Raw genomic sequence first — 16,001 nt, 5'->3', positions numbered from 1 at the left:
TCTCTTCCTCTTAAAAGATTGATGATCTTACGATCAAGCACATTTAATTTTAGACATCGTTTAGGAAATAAAGGTCTGTAAAATATTTTTGAAGCATGTGTGCAAATGTAAATAGATTGTGTGATGTGAATATACTGGACTGTGGATACTATTAATAGGATTAAGGAACTGGTCTTGCCCAAGTTTTACAGTACCCCAAAAAGACAGTTCTGCAGATCCTACAGAACAAAATGTTTTGTTTCCTTAGCTGTTAGGCAAGTATACACCCTTTGCTGTCAGCCACCAACAGTATCGGTTTAGTTTGTGAGATGCTTGTAAGGAGCACCTCTATAATCATATTTTGCATTTTGTGGGTTGGTTGGTTCACTCATACGTGTGTATGTATGTGAATGCATCCACTTGATCCCTTCCTCAGTCACACAGTTGATTCGTCATCCACACACTCACCTGCACATCCTAACGAGCACCTAGAAAGAGCTTTTGCACTTGATTTATTTTTAGAGTTATGAATATGATTACTTTTCTTGTGTCTTGCCAATGTTGGTGGGAAAATATCTTTGCCCTGTGAATTATTGGATGATTCATTATCATAAGAATAGGCAGGTGGATTAACCTACTCTCAATCCATTCCTTCAAAGTCTTCAGGATCACTTTCTTGTCAGCAAGGGCACTACCACACACACCTGCCAGATAGATTGGTACATTATATACAACAATAACAACAACAACAACAACAACATTATTATTATTATTAGTAGTAGTAGTACAAACTAAATACAAACAGAATGGTGAAAACACAATTTGTGCAAAATATTAACAGGGAGAAACAAAAGAACAGTGATAGAAGCCAATCCAAAATAAACAAGTAAAGACAAGTCTATAAATTATATAAAACAAAACAGATAGTCAATAACAAGGCAACATAACAACAACAGCATCATCATAACAATAAAATAGGCAGCCAGCAATCAACCCAACCACCACCCAAAACATACAAAACACAAGGAATAGGGACAAGACACTAACAGGGGAGCATGGAGGACCAGAGACACACTGGGATACAAAGTAACAGAGGAAGCACAGAGATTAACACAGAGAACAGAACTAGGCCCAAGAGCCTGAGCAGTAGTGCGGCCAATTGTCCAGCAGAGGGAGGTAGAAGTTTGTACAAAGGTGGGGGCGAGTGAGGAGCAGGGAGAGGAATCTGGGCAGGAAAGGGTGGACCGTAACAGGTGGCAATAGGGAGGTGTAGTCTGACGTCACTGGTTGTTCCACCCATATAGGGATTCATCATTGGGAAAATGGATTATCGGCTATTGTAACAATTCTGCCGCATGGAAATTGACAAGCTTCCATTTTTGCACAAAATTAGTTCCCTTCTACCACTAACATTATTGTTTAAGCATTTTTGGTTGAAATAAAGGTAGTTATAAGGTTTTTAATTTGTCGTAAAAAAATAACTACATTTACCAGTAGGCAGCCTGTTGTTCACTAGGCAGCCTGTTCAGTGCTGTCGCCTAATCCACGTCACGGCCAGCTGATACCAAGCTAGCTAGCTAGCTAACGTTAATGTTACCTCGCTAAACGTACTAGACGTTAGCAATGTCTACTGTCGTTAACCATTTGAAATCGGGGCATGTAGAGGCGTTTCGGGACCGAGTAAAATGTGCAGGTCCTCTTCTCAGACCTGTGCACTGCATGCATCATGCCGGCTAGCAAGCTAGCTAGCTAGACGTCACGGCCGTCTGATACCACGATAGCTAACTAACGTTAACGTTAGCAATGGGGAAATACATTAAGTGGAACAGAGGGTGGTACAGGAAAAAACGAAAATGACATAACCACTACACCTCCCTATAGGTATACTGTTCGTTTTCCCTTATAAAAGGTGGCAATAGGCTACTGTTCCCAAAGTTGTCAGGCCGCGATCCCAGAAATAACGAGCCGCGACCCCCACTATTATAGGAGGTGGTTGAAGCATGCAAATGTTCACACGCACACGCACTAATAAGCATTGGATGCTTTTAACACGCACAATAACTAAAATAACACAATAATCGGGACTTCCGGTATGCCGTTGAAGGGCACAGACGCATAGAGAGGCCGAGCTCCCGGGTAACTCATAACTCTCCCACTCAAAAATCCAATAAATGCCTACATACAAGTCTGGAAGCTAGATGAGTGGACGAAGGAAAGGGAGAGACCGGAAAAATAGGAAAAAAACGTTTAAAAACTTAAAATACGAGGTTTCAGAGGAGTCCGACGTCGAAGCTAACGCTGACGCTAGCTTAGACGAAGTACTGCAAGCTGACCATGCAACATCAAAGCCCCGGAAGAGCATGTAACAGGACAAAATTGTTGAGCTGATAAAAGAGGCGATAAAAGAACTAAAAGCCAAACTCAAACAAGAGATATACCAGCTGGGCCAAGAAATAAAGTGCAAACTCGACAACATCGTGGCAGAGATTCAGAGCCTGGGCGAGCGAGTGGAGGAGGTGGAGAACCGAGTGGAGAAAATAGAGGACTGAGTAACGGAGCTGTCCGAAGCATTCAGTATAAGCTTGGATCAACATCGAACAAGCCTGGAACAACATCGTGCCACACAGCATAAGTTAACCGACTTGGAATCCAGGTCGAGGAGAAATAACATCTGCATATTCGGAGTGGCAGAGGAAGAAGAGGGCGACTCGGTTCCAAAGTTTATCGAAAGACCTTAAAGGAGAGTGTCATAATCACAGCACGGGCCTACTTCACTCCCCCTCCTTTTCCCCTCACGTCCTCCACACGCTCCTCTTCATCCCCCTCTCTATCCGCTGCGCACTCCTCATCATCCTCTCTTTCTTCAGTCACTCCTTCCTTCACCCTCATTCACCCAGCTGTAGTCCATCCCCCTAATTCACACACGGGCAAACACCCCACTCTCCCCAGCTGCACCCTATCCTCCCCTGATGAGGGGACTATATCTGCACCTCGACGCTGACCAGAAGCTGTCGTGGTATTAATAACCACTGCCCAGGTACGACGTCTCTGCCACAAGCTCTACTGCTAGATACCCTCCGTGTATTGGCTTACTCTAACCCGTTTCTCTCCTGTGCCCCAAAGGACCGCCGTCCCTGTCTGGACGTCACCTGTTCCTGAGAGGAACACCTATTCTCCCGCTGCCACCCAGCAGCTCCAGCGTCCCTGTCTGGAGTGGACGTCACCTGTTCCCGAGAGGAACACCTATTCTCCCGCTGCCACCCAGCAGCTCCAGCGTCCCTGTCTGGACGTCACCTGTTCCCGAAGAGGAACACCTATTTACCCGCTGCCACCCAGCAGCTCCCCCGACAAGCACCAGGACCGCTTGCTCGCTCACTGCCGCCGTGGCAGCCACAGGACAGAACATTAACCCCGTTCTATTTTCCCCCCAATTCCTGTGTTGCTCAATTCCATTAAACACCCTTGAAACCGCTCCCTTTCTCTTCTCGTGTATTCAGCAATTGGGCTGTGCTCCAGACTCCAGTTCTCACAGAATACCACGACCAAGATGACAGCACCAGCTGTACACGAGACCGAGGAATGGAAGAAGTTTCAGAAGCAGTCTGTGAGTATCATCAACGGCCAGACCGCCCGGGTAGACCAACTCGCCCACTCCCTAGACGCCGTCACGGCACAGCTGGCCGCTCTCGCCCTCGACTCCGTTGAGCGAGAAAAACAGTATCTACTTATCGAGGCACACTTGGCACAGCAGGGCTCATCAGCCGCTAGCCCCGCTGCACCAAGCCCCCCGCATAGGGAACCCCCTGTCCCCGCACCAGAACGTTATGACGGAAGCGTCTCCAAATGCCGTGCGTTTTTATTCCAGTGCTCGTTAGTGTTCGAACAACAACCCCACACATTTCACAGCGATAGGTCTAAAGTGGCTTACCTGTCGGCGCTGCTCACAGGCGTGGCGTTGAGATGGGCCACCGCTCTCCACTTCAACAATTCCTTCCTCTGCAATTCGTACTCACAATACGTCGACGACATGCGTAAGGTGTTTGACCACCCTCCAGATGACTCAGAGGGGGCCTCCGGCTTGTTTTCTATCCACCAGGGAAGCCGCAGCGTAAGCGAATACGCTATCGATTTCCACATCCTCGCCGCCGGCTCCGACTGGGGGGACACACCGTTGCGAGGCACCTTTCGCCAGGGCTTGAACGACGCTATTAAAGACGAGCTTGCGTCCAAAGAAAGACCCACCTCCCTGGGCGAATTAATCCATTTGGCCAGAGAACTGGACCTGCGCCTTCGGGAACATCGTCGGGAGAAAGCTAGCACCACTCGTCCGCCTGTACCCGGTCCGCCTCGTCGCGCTGCCCGCGCCGAAGAAAATAGGTCCTCCGAGCCCATGGATCTCGACCGCTCACGTCTCCCTCCCAGCGAACGCCGACACAGGCTCGCTACTGGAGCATGCCTGTACTGCGGTCAAACGGGTCACTCAGTTGCCTCTTGCTCGCTTCGCCCAAACGACGGGGCTCGACAGTAGCGCTGGGCGTCTGTTCGAGTTTAGATATCGCTCCCAGCTCTGGCCCAAACATGCTATTCCGCGCCACGCTGTGTCTGAATAACCAAACACTCCCGTTATCTGCCCTGGTTGACTCAGGGGCTGACGAGAACCTCATCGACGCCGGAGTAGTCTCCCGTTACAACATCGCTACTGACGCCCTGCCGATACCCCGCGACGCCCGGGGGTTAAACGGGAAACTACTCACGCGGATTACTCGCCACACCGTACCCCTTCGCCTTCTGCTATCCGGGAATCACAGCGAGAGTATTCGGTTTCACGTTACCAACTCTCCCCACAATCCCATTGTTCTTGGCATGCCTTGGCCCAAGTTACACAATCCCGTTATCAATTGGCCTACTGGCCTGGTGACCAGCTGGAGCGCCCACTGTCACGTTGCTTGTCTACAGTCGGCTCGGTCGCCACTAGAGGGCGCCGGTTCGTACCCCCCCAAAGAGAACATAGATCTGTCTGCTATTCCGCCGGCCTACCACGATTTGAAGGCAGTTTTCAGCAAACAACAGGCTCTCTCCCTGCCTCCCCATCGCCAATACGACTGCGCCATTGATTTACTCCCCGGGGCGCCACTCCCCGCTAGTCGCCTGTTCAACCTCTCGCGCCCAGAGAGAGAATCAATGGAGAAGTACGTTCACGAATCCCTGGCCTCGGGCATAATCTCCCCCTCTTCTTCTCCTGTCGGCGCAGGATTCTTCTTCGTTTCCAAGAAGGATCGTTCCCTTCGCCCCTGTATCGATTACCGGGGTCTCAACAACATCACGGTAAAGAACAAATACCCCCTACCTTTAATCGACTCTGCTTTTGAGCCCCTGCAAGGTGCCACCATCTTCACAAAACTGGACCTCAGGAACGCCTACCACCTTGTCCGCATGCGGGAAGGAGACGAGTGGAAGACGGCCTTCAAGACACCACTCGGCCACTTCGAGTACAAGGTAATGCCTTTCGGTCTGACCAACGCCCCTGCTGTCTTCCAGGCCCTCGTCAATGACGTTCTCCGTGACGTACTCCACCGCTCCGTATTCGTCTACCTAGATGACATCCTGATCTTCTCCCGCTCCTTGGACGAGCATGTCCAGCACGTCCGCCGGGTCCTCCAGCATCTTCTAGAGAACAAGCTGTTTGTCAAGGCGGAGAAATGTGAGTTCCACGTCTCCTCCATTGGCTTCCTTGGCTACATCATAGAGGGCGGCAAGATCCGGGCGGACCCCGAGAAGATCAGAGTGGTGTCCGACTGGCCCCGTCCCACCAACGTTAAACAGCTCCAACGCTTCCTGGGATTCGCCAACTTTTATCGGTGCTTCATCAGGGACTACAGCCTGGTCGCGGCGCCTCTCACCCAACTCACCTCGCCTTCGGTGCCCTTCGTCTCGTCCGACGCAGTGGACTCCGCCTTCGCCGAGCTGCGCCGGTGCTTCACCACCGCTCCCATCCTCGTCCAGCCGGACACGTCCCGCCAGTTCGTGGTGGAGGTGGACGCCTCCTGCACCGGAGTAGGGGCGGTTCTTTCCCAGCGCTCTGCCACCGACCAGAAGCTGCACCCCTGCGCCTTTTTCTCACGCCGCCTAACCCCAGCCGAGGTCAACTACGACATCGGGAACCTGGAGCTCCTGGCGGTCAAGTTAGCCCTGGAGGAATGGAGGCACTGGCTGGAGGGATCGGAGGTCCCCTTCCTGGTTTGGACGGACCACAAGAACCTCGCCTACGTCTCAACGGCCAAGAGCCTGAACTCTCGCCAGGCTCGCTGGCCGCTGTTCTTCGCTAGGTTTAACTTCACCCTGACCTACCGGCCTGGTTCCAAGAACACCAAGCCAGACGCCCTCTCCCGGCAGTTCGTCCCTGAGGAGGGGTCCACACACCCCGACACCATCCTCTCTACCTCCTGTCTGGTGGCCACCGCCACCTGGGAGATCCAGTCCGTCGTCAGGGAGGCACAGCGTGCCCAGCCGGACCCAGGTAACGGTCCACCTAACCGGCTTTTTGTCCCTGACCTCGTCCGCTCCCAGGTGCTCGAGTGGGTTCACGCTTCCCGGTTCGCGTGCCACCCGGGGATCGACCGGACACTATCTCTGCTGAAGAGGCACTTCTGGTGGGTCACCATGAGAGAAGACACCCGCGCTTTCGTCCTGGCGTGCACCGTGTGTGCTCGTGCGAAGGCCTCCCACCGACCGCCCGCCGGACTCATTCGTCCACTCCCAGTCCCCAGTCGGCCCTGGTCGCACGTCGCCCTGGACTTCGTCACCGGCCTTCCCCTCTCACACGGTAACACTGCCATCCTCACCATTGTTGACCGTTTCTCAAAGGCTGTGCACTTCGTTGCTCTCCCCAAACTCCCCTCTGCTGCAGAGACTGCTGACCTGATGGTACTCCATGTCTTCCGACTCCATGGGATCCCAGCTGACATCGTCTCCGACAGAGGCCCTCAGTTCATATCCCAGGTCTGGAGGGCTTTCTGTCGGGCTCTGGGGGCCACGGTCAGCCTCTCCTCCGGGTTCCACCCTCAGACCAACGGCCAGTCGGAGCGGGCCAACCAGGACCTGGGATCCGCACTCCGCTGCGTGACAGCTACGGGACCCCTCCGGCTGGAGCGCCTTCCTGCCATGGGTGGAATACGCCCACAATTCCCTCTCTTCGGCGGCCACAGGTCAGTCCCCCTTTGAGTCATCTTTGGGCTACCAACCCCCGCTGTTCCCTGCCCAGGAAGAGGAGATCGCCGTACCATCGGTGCAGGACCATCTCCGTCGCTGCAGGACGATCTGGGAGGAGACAAGGGCTGCGCTGCTCCGGACTGCGGACCAGAACCGGCGCTTCACCGACCGCTACCGGACCCCGGCTCCCGCCTATGTACCAGGTCAGATGGTATGGCTCTCGTCTCGGGACCTGCCTCTCAAATCCGTCTCACGAAAGCTAAACCCCCGTTTCGTGGGGCCCTACAAGATCCTGTCCCTCATTAATCCCTCTGTTGTCAAGCTCCAGCTCCCCCCCCATATGCGCATTCACCCTTCCTTCCATGTCTCCCAGCTCAAACCGGTGGTCTCCAGTCCCCTGTCTCCCCCTGCTCCAGAGCCCCCTCCTCCGCTGGTGATAGACGACCACCCGGCCTACGTGGTCCGGGAGTTGCTGGGCGTGCGGCGACGCGGCCGCGGCTTCCAGTACCTGGTCGACTGGGAGGGCTACGGCCCGGAGGAGCGGAGCTGGATCTCCCGGCCAATGATCCTGGACCCAACTCTCGTCCAGGACTTTCATCGGGCTCACCCTGACAAGCCTGGGCCGCCGGGAGGCGCTTGTCGAGGGGGGGGTCCTGTCATAATCACAGCACGGGCCTACTTCACTCCCCCTCCTTTTCCCCTCACGTCCTCCACACGCTCCTCTTCATCCCCCTCTCTATCCGCTGCGCACTCCTCATCATCCTCTCTTTCTTCAGTCACTCCTTCCTTCACCCTCATTCACCCAGCTGTAGTCCATCCCCCTAATTCACACACGGGCAAACACCCCACTCTCCCCAGCTGCACCCTATCCTCCCCTGATGAGGGGACTATATCTGCACTTCGACGCTGACCAGAAGCTGTCGTGGTATTAATTACCACTGCCCAGGTACGACGTCTCTGCCACAAGCTCTACTGCTAGATACCCTCCGTGTATTGGCTTACTCTAACCCGTTTCTCTCCTGTGCCCCAAAGGACCGCCGTCCCTGTCTGGACGTCACCTGTTCCCGAGAGGAACACCTATTCTCCCGCTGCCACCCAGCAGCTCCAGCGTTCCTGTCTGGACGTCACCTGTTCCCGAGAGGAACACCTATTCTCCCGCTGCCACCCAGCAGCTCCAGCGTCCCTGTCTGGACGTCACCTGTTCCCGAAGAGGAACACCTATTCTCCCGCTGCCACCCAGCAGCTCCAGCGTTCCTGTCTGGACGTCACCTGTTCCCGAGAGGAACACCTATTCTCCCGCTGCCACCCAGCAGCTCCAGCGTCCCTGTCTGGACGTCACCTGTTCCCGAAGAGGAACACCTATTTACCCGCTGCCACCCAGCAGCTCCCCCGACAAGCACCAGGACCGCTTGCTCGCTCACTGCCGCCGTGGCAGCCACAGGACAGAACATTAACCCCGTTCTATTTTCCCCCCAATTCCTGTGTTGCTCAATTCCATTAAACACCCTTGAAACCGCTCCCATTCTCTTCTCGTGTATTCAGCAATTGGGCTGTGCTCCAGACTCCAGTTCTCACAGAGAGTCCCGCCTGGACTATTGCAACTCCCTCCTCACTGGCATCACCTCCCGCTCCCTCCATAAACTGCAGATGGTCCAGAACTCAGCCGCCCGCCTCCTCACTAACACCCGGTCCTGTGAACACATCACTCCTGTCCTCCACTCCCTCCACTGGCTCCCAATCAAGGAACGCATCAACTTCAAAACACTACTCCTCACCTTCAAAGCCCTCCATAGCCAGGGCGGCTAGATGGTGTAGTGGGCAAGGCGCTCGCCACCAATGCAGGAGACGCTGGGTTCGAGCCCAGCTCTCCGCATTGCTATCAGCTTGGCTGGTCGTTCATACTAACACAATTGGCAGTGTTAGGGGTGGGAAAGCTGATGGGTGGGGATCGGACGCTGTGGACAGCGACTCCTACAGGTCGGTTGGTGCGCCTGTGCAGCAAAATCAGGAAGCGACGGGGGCGGCGTGTCCCTCCCACGCAGACCCCCGCCACTGAGAGATTGCGCTGTGCAGGTGAAAAGATGCGACGGCTGCTTCCTTGAGTACCGGAGGGGACACGTGATGTAAGGCTTCGTCCACATTGCAGCCGGCTTGTGGGAGGCATGGCCTAACAGCGTTCGAGACAGGGGAGGGTAGAATTGGACGATACGAAATTGGGATGGGAGAAAAAAGTAGATACAAAAAATAAAGCCCTCCATAGACTCCATAGTGAGACTCTCCCTCACTCTCCACCTTTAAATCCCGACTCAAAACCTACCTGTTCTCCCAAGCATACAACCTTCCCTACGCATAACCACCCTCCTCCAACCTACCACCTCCCTTTCCCCTTCCCTACTTTCTCTCCCTCTCCTGCCCCCCCCCCTCCCATCTGTTTCCTTACTTCCCTGACTGTTCCCCTACTGGATTCTGTATCTGTTACTTGTTACCCGTGGTTGTATGTCCTGCGTCTTCATACTGTTGCTTATTCCCTGTGGTTCTTTGTTTCTCTGTTCATTTGTTTTGCTCATTGTCAGCGTCTTTATTGTTTATTATTATTATTATTAGTTGCCGCTCCCACCAGATATGGACCTCAAAATACAAAGAGCCCACCGCTCACTGGCCGTGAAACCCCCAGCTGGTGCTGCACCGCAAAACATTATCATCAACTTTCAGCAATACACTACCAAAGAGCTGGTGCTGAGAGAGGCCTGGAAGAAGGGAAAGATTCAGCTGAGAAACAAGACCATCTACTTTGATCACGACTACGCAGCCGAAATCGCCAAAAAACTGAGGGAGTACAACTGCATTAAAAAAGCACTATAGATAAAGGGAATCTGCTTCCAGACGCCAAACTCCAACATGAGGATCCAATGGGACACCGGAACCAAGACACCAGCGCAACCGAGGCGCACGGAGAGCTGAAAAAACGAGGCATCCCAGTAGAAGAAATCGAACGAGCCAAAGAGGGAGACGGCGTGACGGGAACGCTGAGGAGCGAGAGGCGGGACGAACCACGGCACCACCGACAGGCAGGCAGAGGGGCCGCGTAGCTGCCCTGTGAGCGAGAGAGAGACTCAGCGAGTATATGCACCCTAAAAAATAATGAGGAGAATTGTTTGGACCCACCGGAATTAATTTTTTAGTTCTTGCTAGAACAGGAGGAGGGGAGTGGCAACCCTAATCTCAAACTCTCTCAACTTTGAGCTGATAAAGGAGAAAAAGGAGAAAGAAGGGAGATACTCGATAGTTAAAGGAAAACTCCAACATTTTGGGAAATTTGCTTATTTAACATCTTCTCTGGAGTTAGACAAGAAGATACATACCTTTTTTGTCTCTCTGCATGCATTAGGCTTAGGGAACGCCCGCACCGTTAGCATAGCTTAGCTTCATCACTGGAAGTGGGTCAGACCTTTACCCTGAAGTTCCCTACAGTCCCCTACAGTCACGAAATACACTCCAAATACAACTCCAAACGTTCCTGTAAACATGTTGTGACCTGCAGGGCCGCCTGGGAGAAATGCGAGGCCCTGTGCGAGATTTAACGCGAGCCCTCCCCCCCCCCCCCCCCCCCAAAAGGTTAAAAAAAATAAAAATAAAAAAAATTATATATATATATATATATATATTTTTTTTTTTTTTTTTTTTTTCATACAGTCAACATATTCTTAAATAATAGCGCTGCCCGAGGCGGGGCATGATACAGTCAACATATAGCAAAAGAGAGAGCGAGAGAGAGCTCCCGTTCTACAGTCAATATACAGTGTACAGAGAGAGAGAGAGAGAGAGACACATTGGAAAGAAATTGAAATGCTATTTGGCCCTAAACAGAGAGTACACAGTGGCAGAATACCTGAGCACTGTGACTGAAGATCCTTGACTATACAGACTCAGCGAGCACAGCCTAGCCATCGAGAAAGGCCGCCATAGGCAGACTGTGTGTGTTAGAAAGAGAGAGAGAGAGAGAGAGAGCATGTGTGTTAGAGAGAGAGCATGTATGAGAGAGAGAGAGAGAGAGAGAGAGAGAGAGAGAGAGAGAGAGAGAGAGAGAGAGAGAGAGCGCATGTGTGTGTGTGTGTTAGAGAGAGAGCATGTATGAGAGATCAAAAAGGACAAAGATCAACACTTAAATCCAAAGAGAAGAGGGTCTATACTAGAGAAACCAAAGCAGCAAGGAGCCAATGGCCGACATCAGCTAAATAGGCTAGCCAGGTACTGTGACACACACAGCTTTGGCCAACGGCCCAACGCTACCCAAGCTACACAAACGACCAAGACATTCACACACAGCACATGTCGTATCTCCAAATGTTGTGAAGTAGCATATGTTTTGCCTGGAAAAAAACATTGTTATTAACAAAACATTCGGGAGGGGAAGGAAGGAAGAGTGGGGTAATGTCATGACATTTTCATTAATCTTACCTGCACCAAGGAACGCAGGGCGAAAGGCCGTAACACAGGTCTCCACGTTGACGAAAGGCCTCTCGCTGTCGGGACAAAATAAGCTGCTGCCAGAGCCTTGTCATGGTGCAGGCCCGACTACATCTTCTGTCAAAGATGATGTCGTAGTCAGAGTGCCAGAACCCCCTGCTATTCTCACAGCTAATGTCAATGGTCGTAGCACAAGCTAACAGCTAACTCAAGGCTAACTGATAGCATCAAACGAACGTTCCCAGCCGAGCGCAGCCGGCAGTTAAGGTCGAAGCTAAACAGCTAACTGGCTAACAGTTAGCTCAATCAGGCACCTGGCTGTATGTAGCCGCATAGCTTGCTTCTGCGTTAGCTAATGGTTAGCACAAGCTAACAGCTAATTAGCTAACAGCTGATTGAGCTAACTGTTAGCCAGTTAGCTGTTTAGCTTCGACGTTAACTGCCGGCTGCGCTCGGCTGGGAACGTTCGTTTGATGCTATCAGTTAGCCTTGAGTTAGCTGTTAGCTTGTGCTAACCATTAGCTAACGCAGAAGCAAGCTATGCGGCTACATACAGCCAGGTGCTGACACCAGGCACACACCGTTAGCTACTAGTAGTACTATTAGCTAGTCGACCAGTTTGGCTCCAGAGAGAGAGAAAGAGAGATAGGTCCACGGCGGGAATATAATAATAGTTGACTCACCATAACGCAGTATCATGCCAATGGTAAAGTTGGAAGGAGACTTTCTTGGCCCACGGTGTAATTTCTTCTGATCCATGCTGCTTTTGAAAAGACATCCACTGGCTCCTCTGAATAGCGCTGAATTATCTACCTTGTGTGTCTTCTTCTTCTTCTATTTGGTATTACGGCGGACGGGAGAAGAGCCCGGGCCGGAAACACTATCCTAAAATCTGTAGAGCAGCAAATCCGCAGAAACCGGAAAACTGCAGTCTGCAGAGCCGCAGAGGCAGGAACAAGTCAGACACATTCTACAAACATGTCTAATGTGAAATATATAAGCATATAAGCCAAACTAGATTTTAGGTCTGTGATGAAAAAGGGCGTCGCGGGAAGGGGGGCCTCGCAAAAAAAAAAAAAAAAAAAAAAAAAATTATTTTGCGAGGCCCCCCTTCCCGCGAGGCCCTGTGCGACCGCACTGCTCGCACACCCCCTGAGGCGGCCCTGGTGACCTGTGTATTTACCACGTGGAGAAATAAGAAATAATTTAATTCAACATTTACGTTTTCTAAGCAAATATACTCTGAATAATTTTTTGCCGAACCACTCCTCTCTGGGCTCAGTGATTTCACATCACCAGTGCTACTTTCTAACGCTAACGCCAGTGTTTGTTTACATTTTCATTTCATTCAAAGGATCCGAACCGATTGAAGTTTATGGATACCATGACTGTGGTAAGTTTTCATTTATGTTTTTAGATGGAAGGCTGTATTCCATCTGTCTAACGTTAGCGAATATTGTGAGATTGATGAATAGGACAGGCACAACGTTGCTGGACTATCAACCTATAGTTAGCCCCTTTCATGACTGCGATGCACGGCTACAGGGTTTGGGCGAGTGAATCCACACTTGTGGTATTATTATAACTAATTTATTGTGTAACGCTAGCCCCTTAAAACTTACCACAGTCATGGTATCCATAAACTTCAATCGGTTCGGATCCTTTGAATGAAATGAAAATGTAAACAAACACTGGCGTTAGCGTTAGAAAGTAGCACTGGTGACGTGAAATCACTGAGCCCAGAGAGGAGTGGTTCGGCAAAAAATTGTTCAGAGTATAATTTGCTTAGAAAACGTAAATGTCGAATTCAATTATTTTTTATTTCTCCACGTGGTAAATACACAGGTCACAACATGTTTACAGGAACGTTTTGGAGTTGTATCTGGAGTGTATTTCGTGACTGTAGGGGACTGTAGGTGTAACTGAGGGGTACAATTCCCTGACTGTATTGTTAGATATGATACTTACTACCACTACCTCTTGTACTTTAGACTCTGGCCACCCAGTACTAGGCATAAATAATTATGGTAAACACTCCCACGTAGATGAAACGATCCAACACAAATGTACCAAGTCGAAAGTCTGCGTTTAATAATAATTAATACATAGCAAAAGGTATGTAGAGCAATCACTTAATTACATTTATGATTTGAAATAGGATGCACTTTTATGGCAAATGAGTATTCGTTGGTATATCAATAGAGAACGTCCAATCTCTGGTGGCGCAGGCGGTAAATATACAACCTGGAATATTTAAGGAATAATAGCAATGATACTTTAATGATTATAGAACTGGATACACTAGGGGGGGATTCCGGTCGCTTGTAAGACAACTGGAGAAGGGGGGGGGGGGTAGAGTCTGGCTGTATCCGTCTGGCCGAGGGTATCCTGGGAGAACCCACGGTTGTGCGGCTCGGTGCCTCAGCGATCCTCGATCCACAGATGAAAGCAGTTGGACTCTCTGTGGGCCGGCTTCCTCCGGTCCACGATGGAGAGACGTGAAGCGACCTCGTCGTGTAGAGCGTCTCCTCACCTGTCGTCCTCTCCGGGGGGGGGGGTTTCCAACACACGGCAGTGTTGGTCTTTATCCATAGAATAATCACTGTATACAAAGCATAATCCGTGCCTGGGAAGGCGGGCTGTCGTCGGTAGAATAATCCGGTATGCAGGTCCACTCGCTCGTCGGCTCTGGGGCTCCTCGGGTGCAGCCTCACATGGGGTCGGCCACCCTGGATAAGCAGCCAGTTCTACCCGAAACGATGGGGGTACTGACTACGATAGTATTCTCACCGCACGAAGCACTACATATGAATAGACTATTATTAGCTTAATAGACTACGTCCAACTCGACGATATAGTGCCAAATATGACTATTCAAATATTAATATACACGATGTCTCAATACCGATGGTAGGCCGAACTTGGCCTTACTCCCACACGTGGCGTTGCGGGGAGGCTTTACGTCTGTCACTCTATTGGAGGGTAAGAAACTGGACTAAAAAGGAAGTCCTACTTTAGTAGCGCAGTATATATACGCACTATGAACAAATAGTACCATTAGTGGTGCGTTAGCCAGATTCCTACGCGGAACTAGGACTTGTTCGTACATGTTGAGCGGTACGTTTGAACTGGGTCTGGGGGGTATGGCAGCCTGGCACCAAGGTCTCGACCAATAGTAGAATGGAGACTATTATGGGATGTTCAGTAGGCTAGAATGGATATTCAATGCATATTGTACAAGGAATATACAAGGGATATCAGGGAATATTAGAGAATATACAAATACAATTAAATATATATATATAAATAAATATATATATTCGGTTTAATCTGGCCCTTCACAACAGCCACCCCCTGATTGGTCCCAGACCTAATCAGTTAAGCAGAGACAGATTAATCGCGTTGTCTATTTACACATAAGGGTTTGCTGTAGGGGTCAGTCAACTTCACAAAGTCATAGGGTTATAGGGTCATGGTCATCATCGATTGTGTCTGGGAGTCGGGGCAGTTCTATGAGCCTCGCCACGGGACGGGTGTAAGTGCGACCCTGGACAAGCACTTCAGCTGCTCGGACCTTGCCGTCGGCACCGGTGATCACTTTGCTTACGCGGCCGGCCGGCCACATAGCTCTGGGCAGTGATTGATCAATAATCATGACGACTGTTCCTTCTGTCAAATTGTCTCTCTCCTTTACCCACTTCTGGCGGGTCTGTAGAGACGGTAGGTAGTGCAGTAGGAAACTGCTCCAAAACTTGTCGGCTAATACTTGGCTGTACCTCCACATTCGTCGGCCGTTCGCTTCTTCAGGCCGGTACATTGTCTGGGGTAACGCGGGATCTAGCCGCCCCATCAGGAGTGTGTTGGGGGTAACTGGGTCGATATCAGCCACATCGCTGGAGACGTAGCCGAGGGGCTTAGAGTTCAATACTCCCTCAATCTCCGTGAGGACTGTCATTAGGACTTCTTCCGCCACAGTCTGGGCCCCAAGTACTGCGTACAGGGCTGTCTTTATGGAACGCACTTCCCGTTCCCAAGTACCACCGAAGTGGGGTGCGTTTGGGGGGTTGAATTGGAAGTCAATCTGTGCTGGAGCGAGGTGGGTCTTAAGTTCTGGGCCCATAGCTTGGAAGCTCTCTCTCAGCTCTCTTTCGCCGCCTTTGAAGTTTGTCCCATGATCGGACAATAGTGTAGACGGTCTTCCTTTCCGTGATGTGAATCTACGGAAGGCCATAAGGAATGAGTCTGTGCTCATGGTCGGGAGAAGCTCGATGTGTATCGCTCTGGTGGTCATGCATTTGAATACAATACCCCACCGCTTCTCGGTTCCTCTTCCTTTCTTTATGTGC

At 51.1% G+C, this 16,001-nt stretch overlaps 1 protein-coding gene across 1 annotated transcript in view; it reads right to left on the bottom strand.

The window, feature by feature from the left end:
* Window positions 1-16,001, bottom strand: part of LOC311226372 (cytosolic phospholipase A2 gamma-like) — a 100,571-nt gene that overhangs the window by 14,399 nt on the left and 70,171 nt on the right. The window contains exon 8 of the mRNA XM_084311801.1: window positions 618-683. Within this exon, the coding sequence (XP_084167927.1) occupies window positions 618-683 (66 nt within the window). The remainder of the gene's footprint in view (window positions 1-617; window positions 684-16,001) is intronic.

This window comes from Notolepis coatsorum (genome assembly GCF_963971535.1).
Source record: "Notolepis coatsorum genome assembly, chromosome: 4".
In the NCBI taxonomy this organism is placed as follows: Eukaryota; Metazoa; Chordata; class Actinopteri; order Aulopiformes; family Paralepididae; genus Notolepis; species Notolepis coatsorum.
The sequence above is the reverse complement of the archived record's forward strand: the minus strand, read 5'-3'. Positions and strand labels throughout refer to the sequence as shown.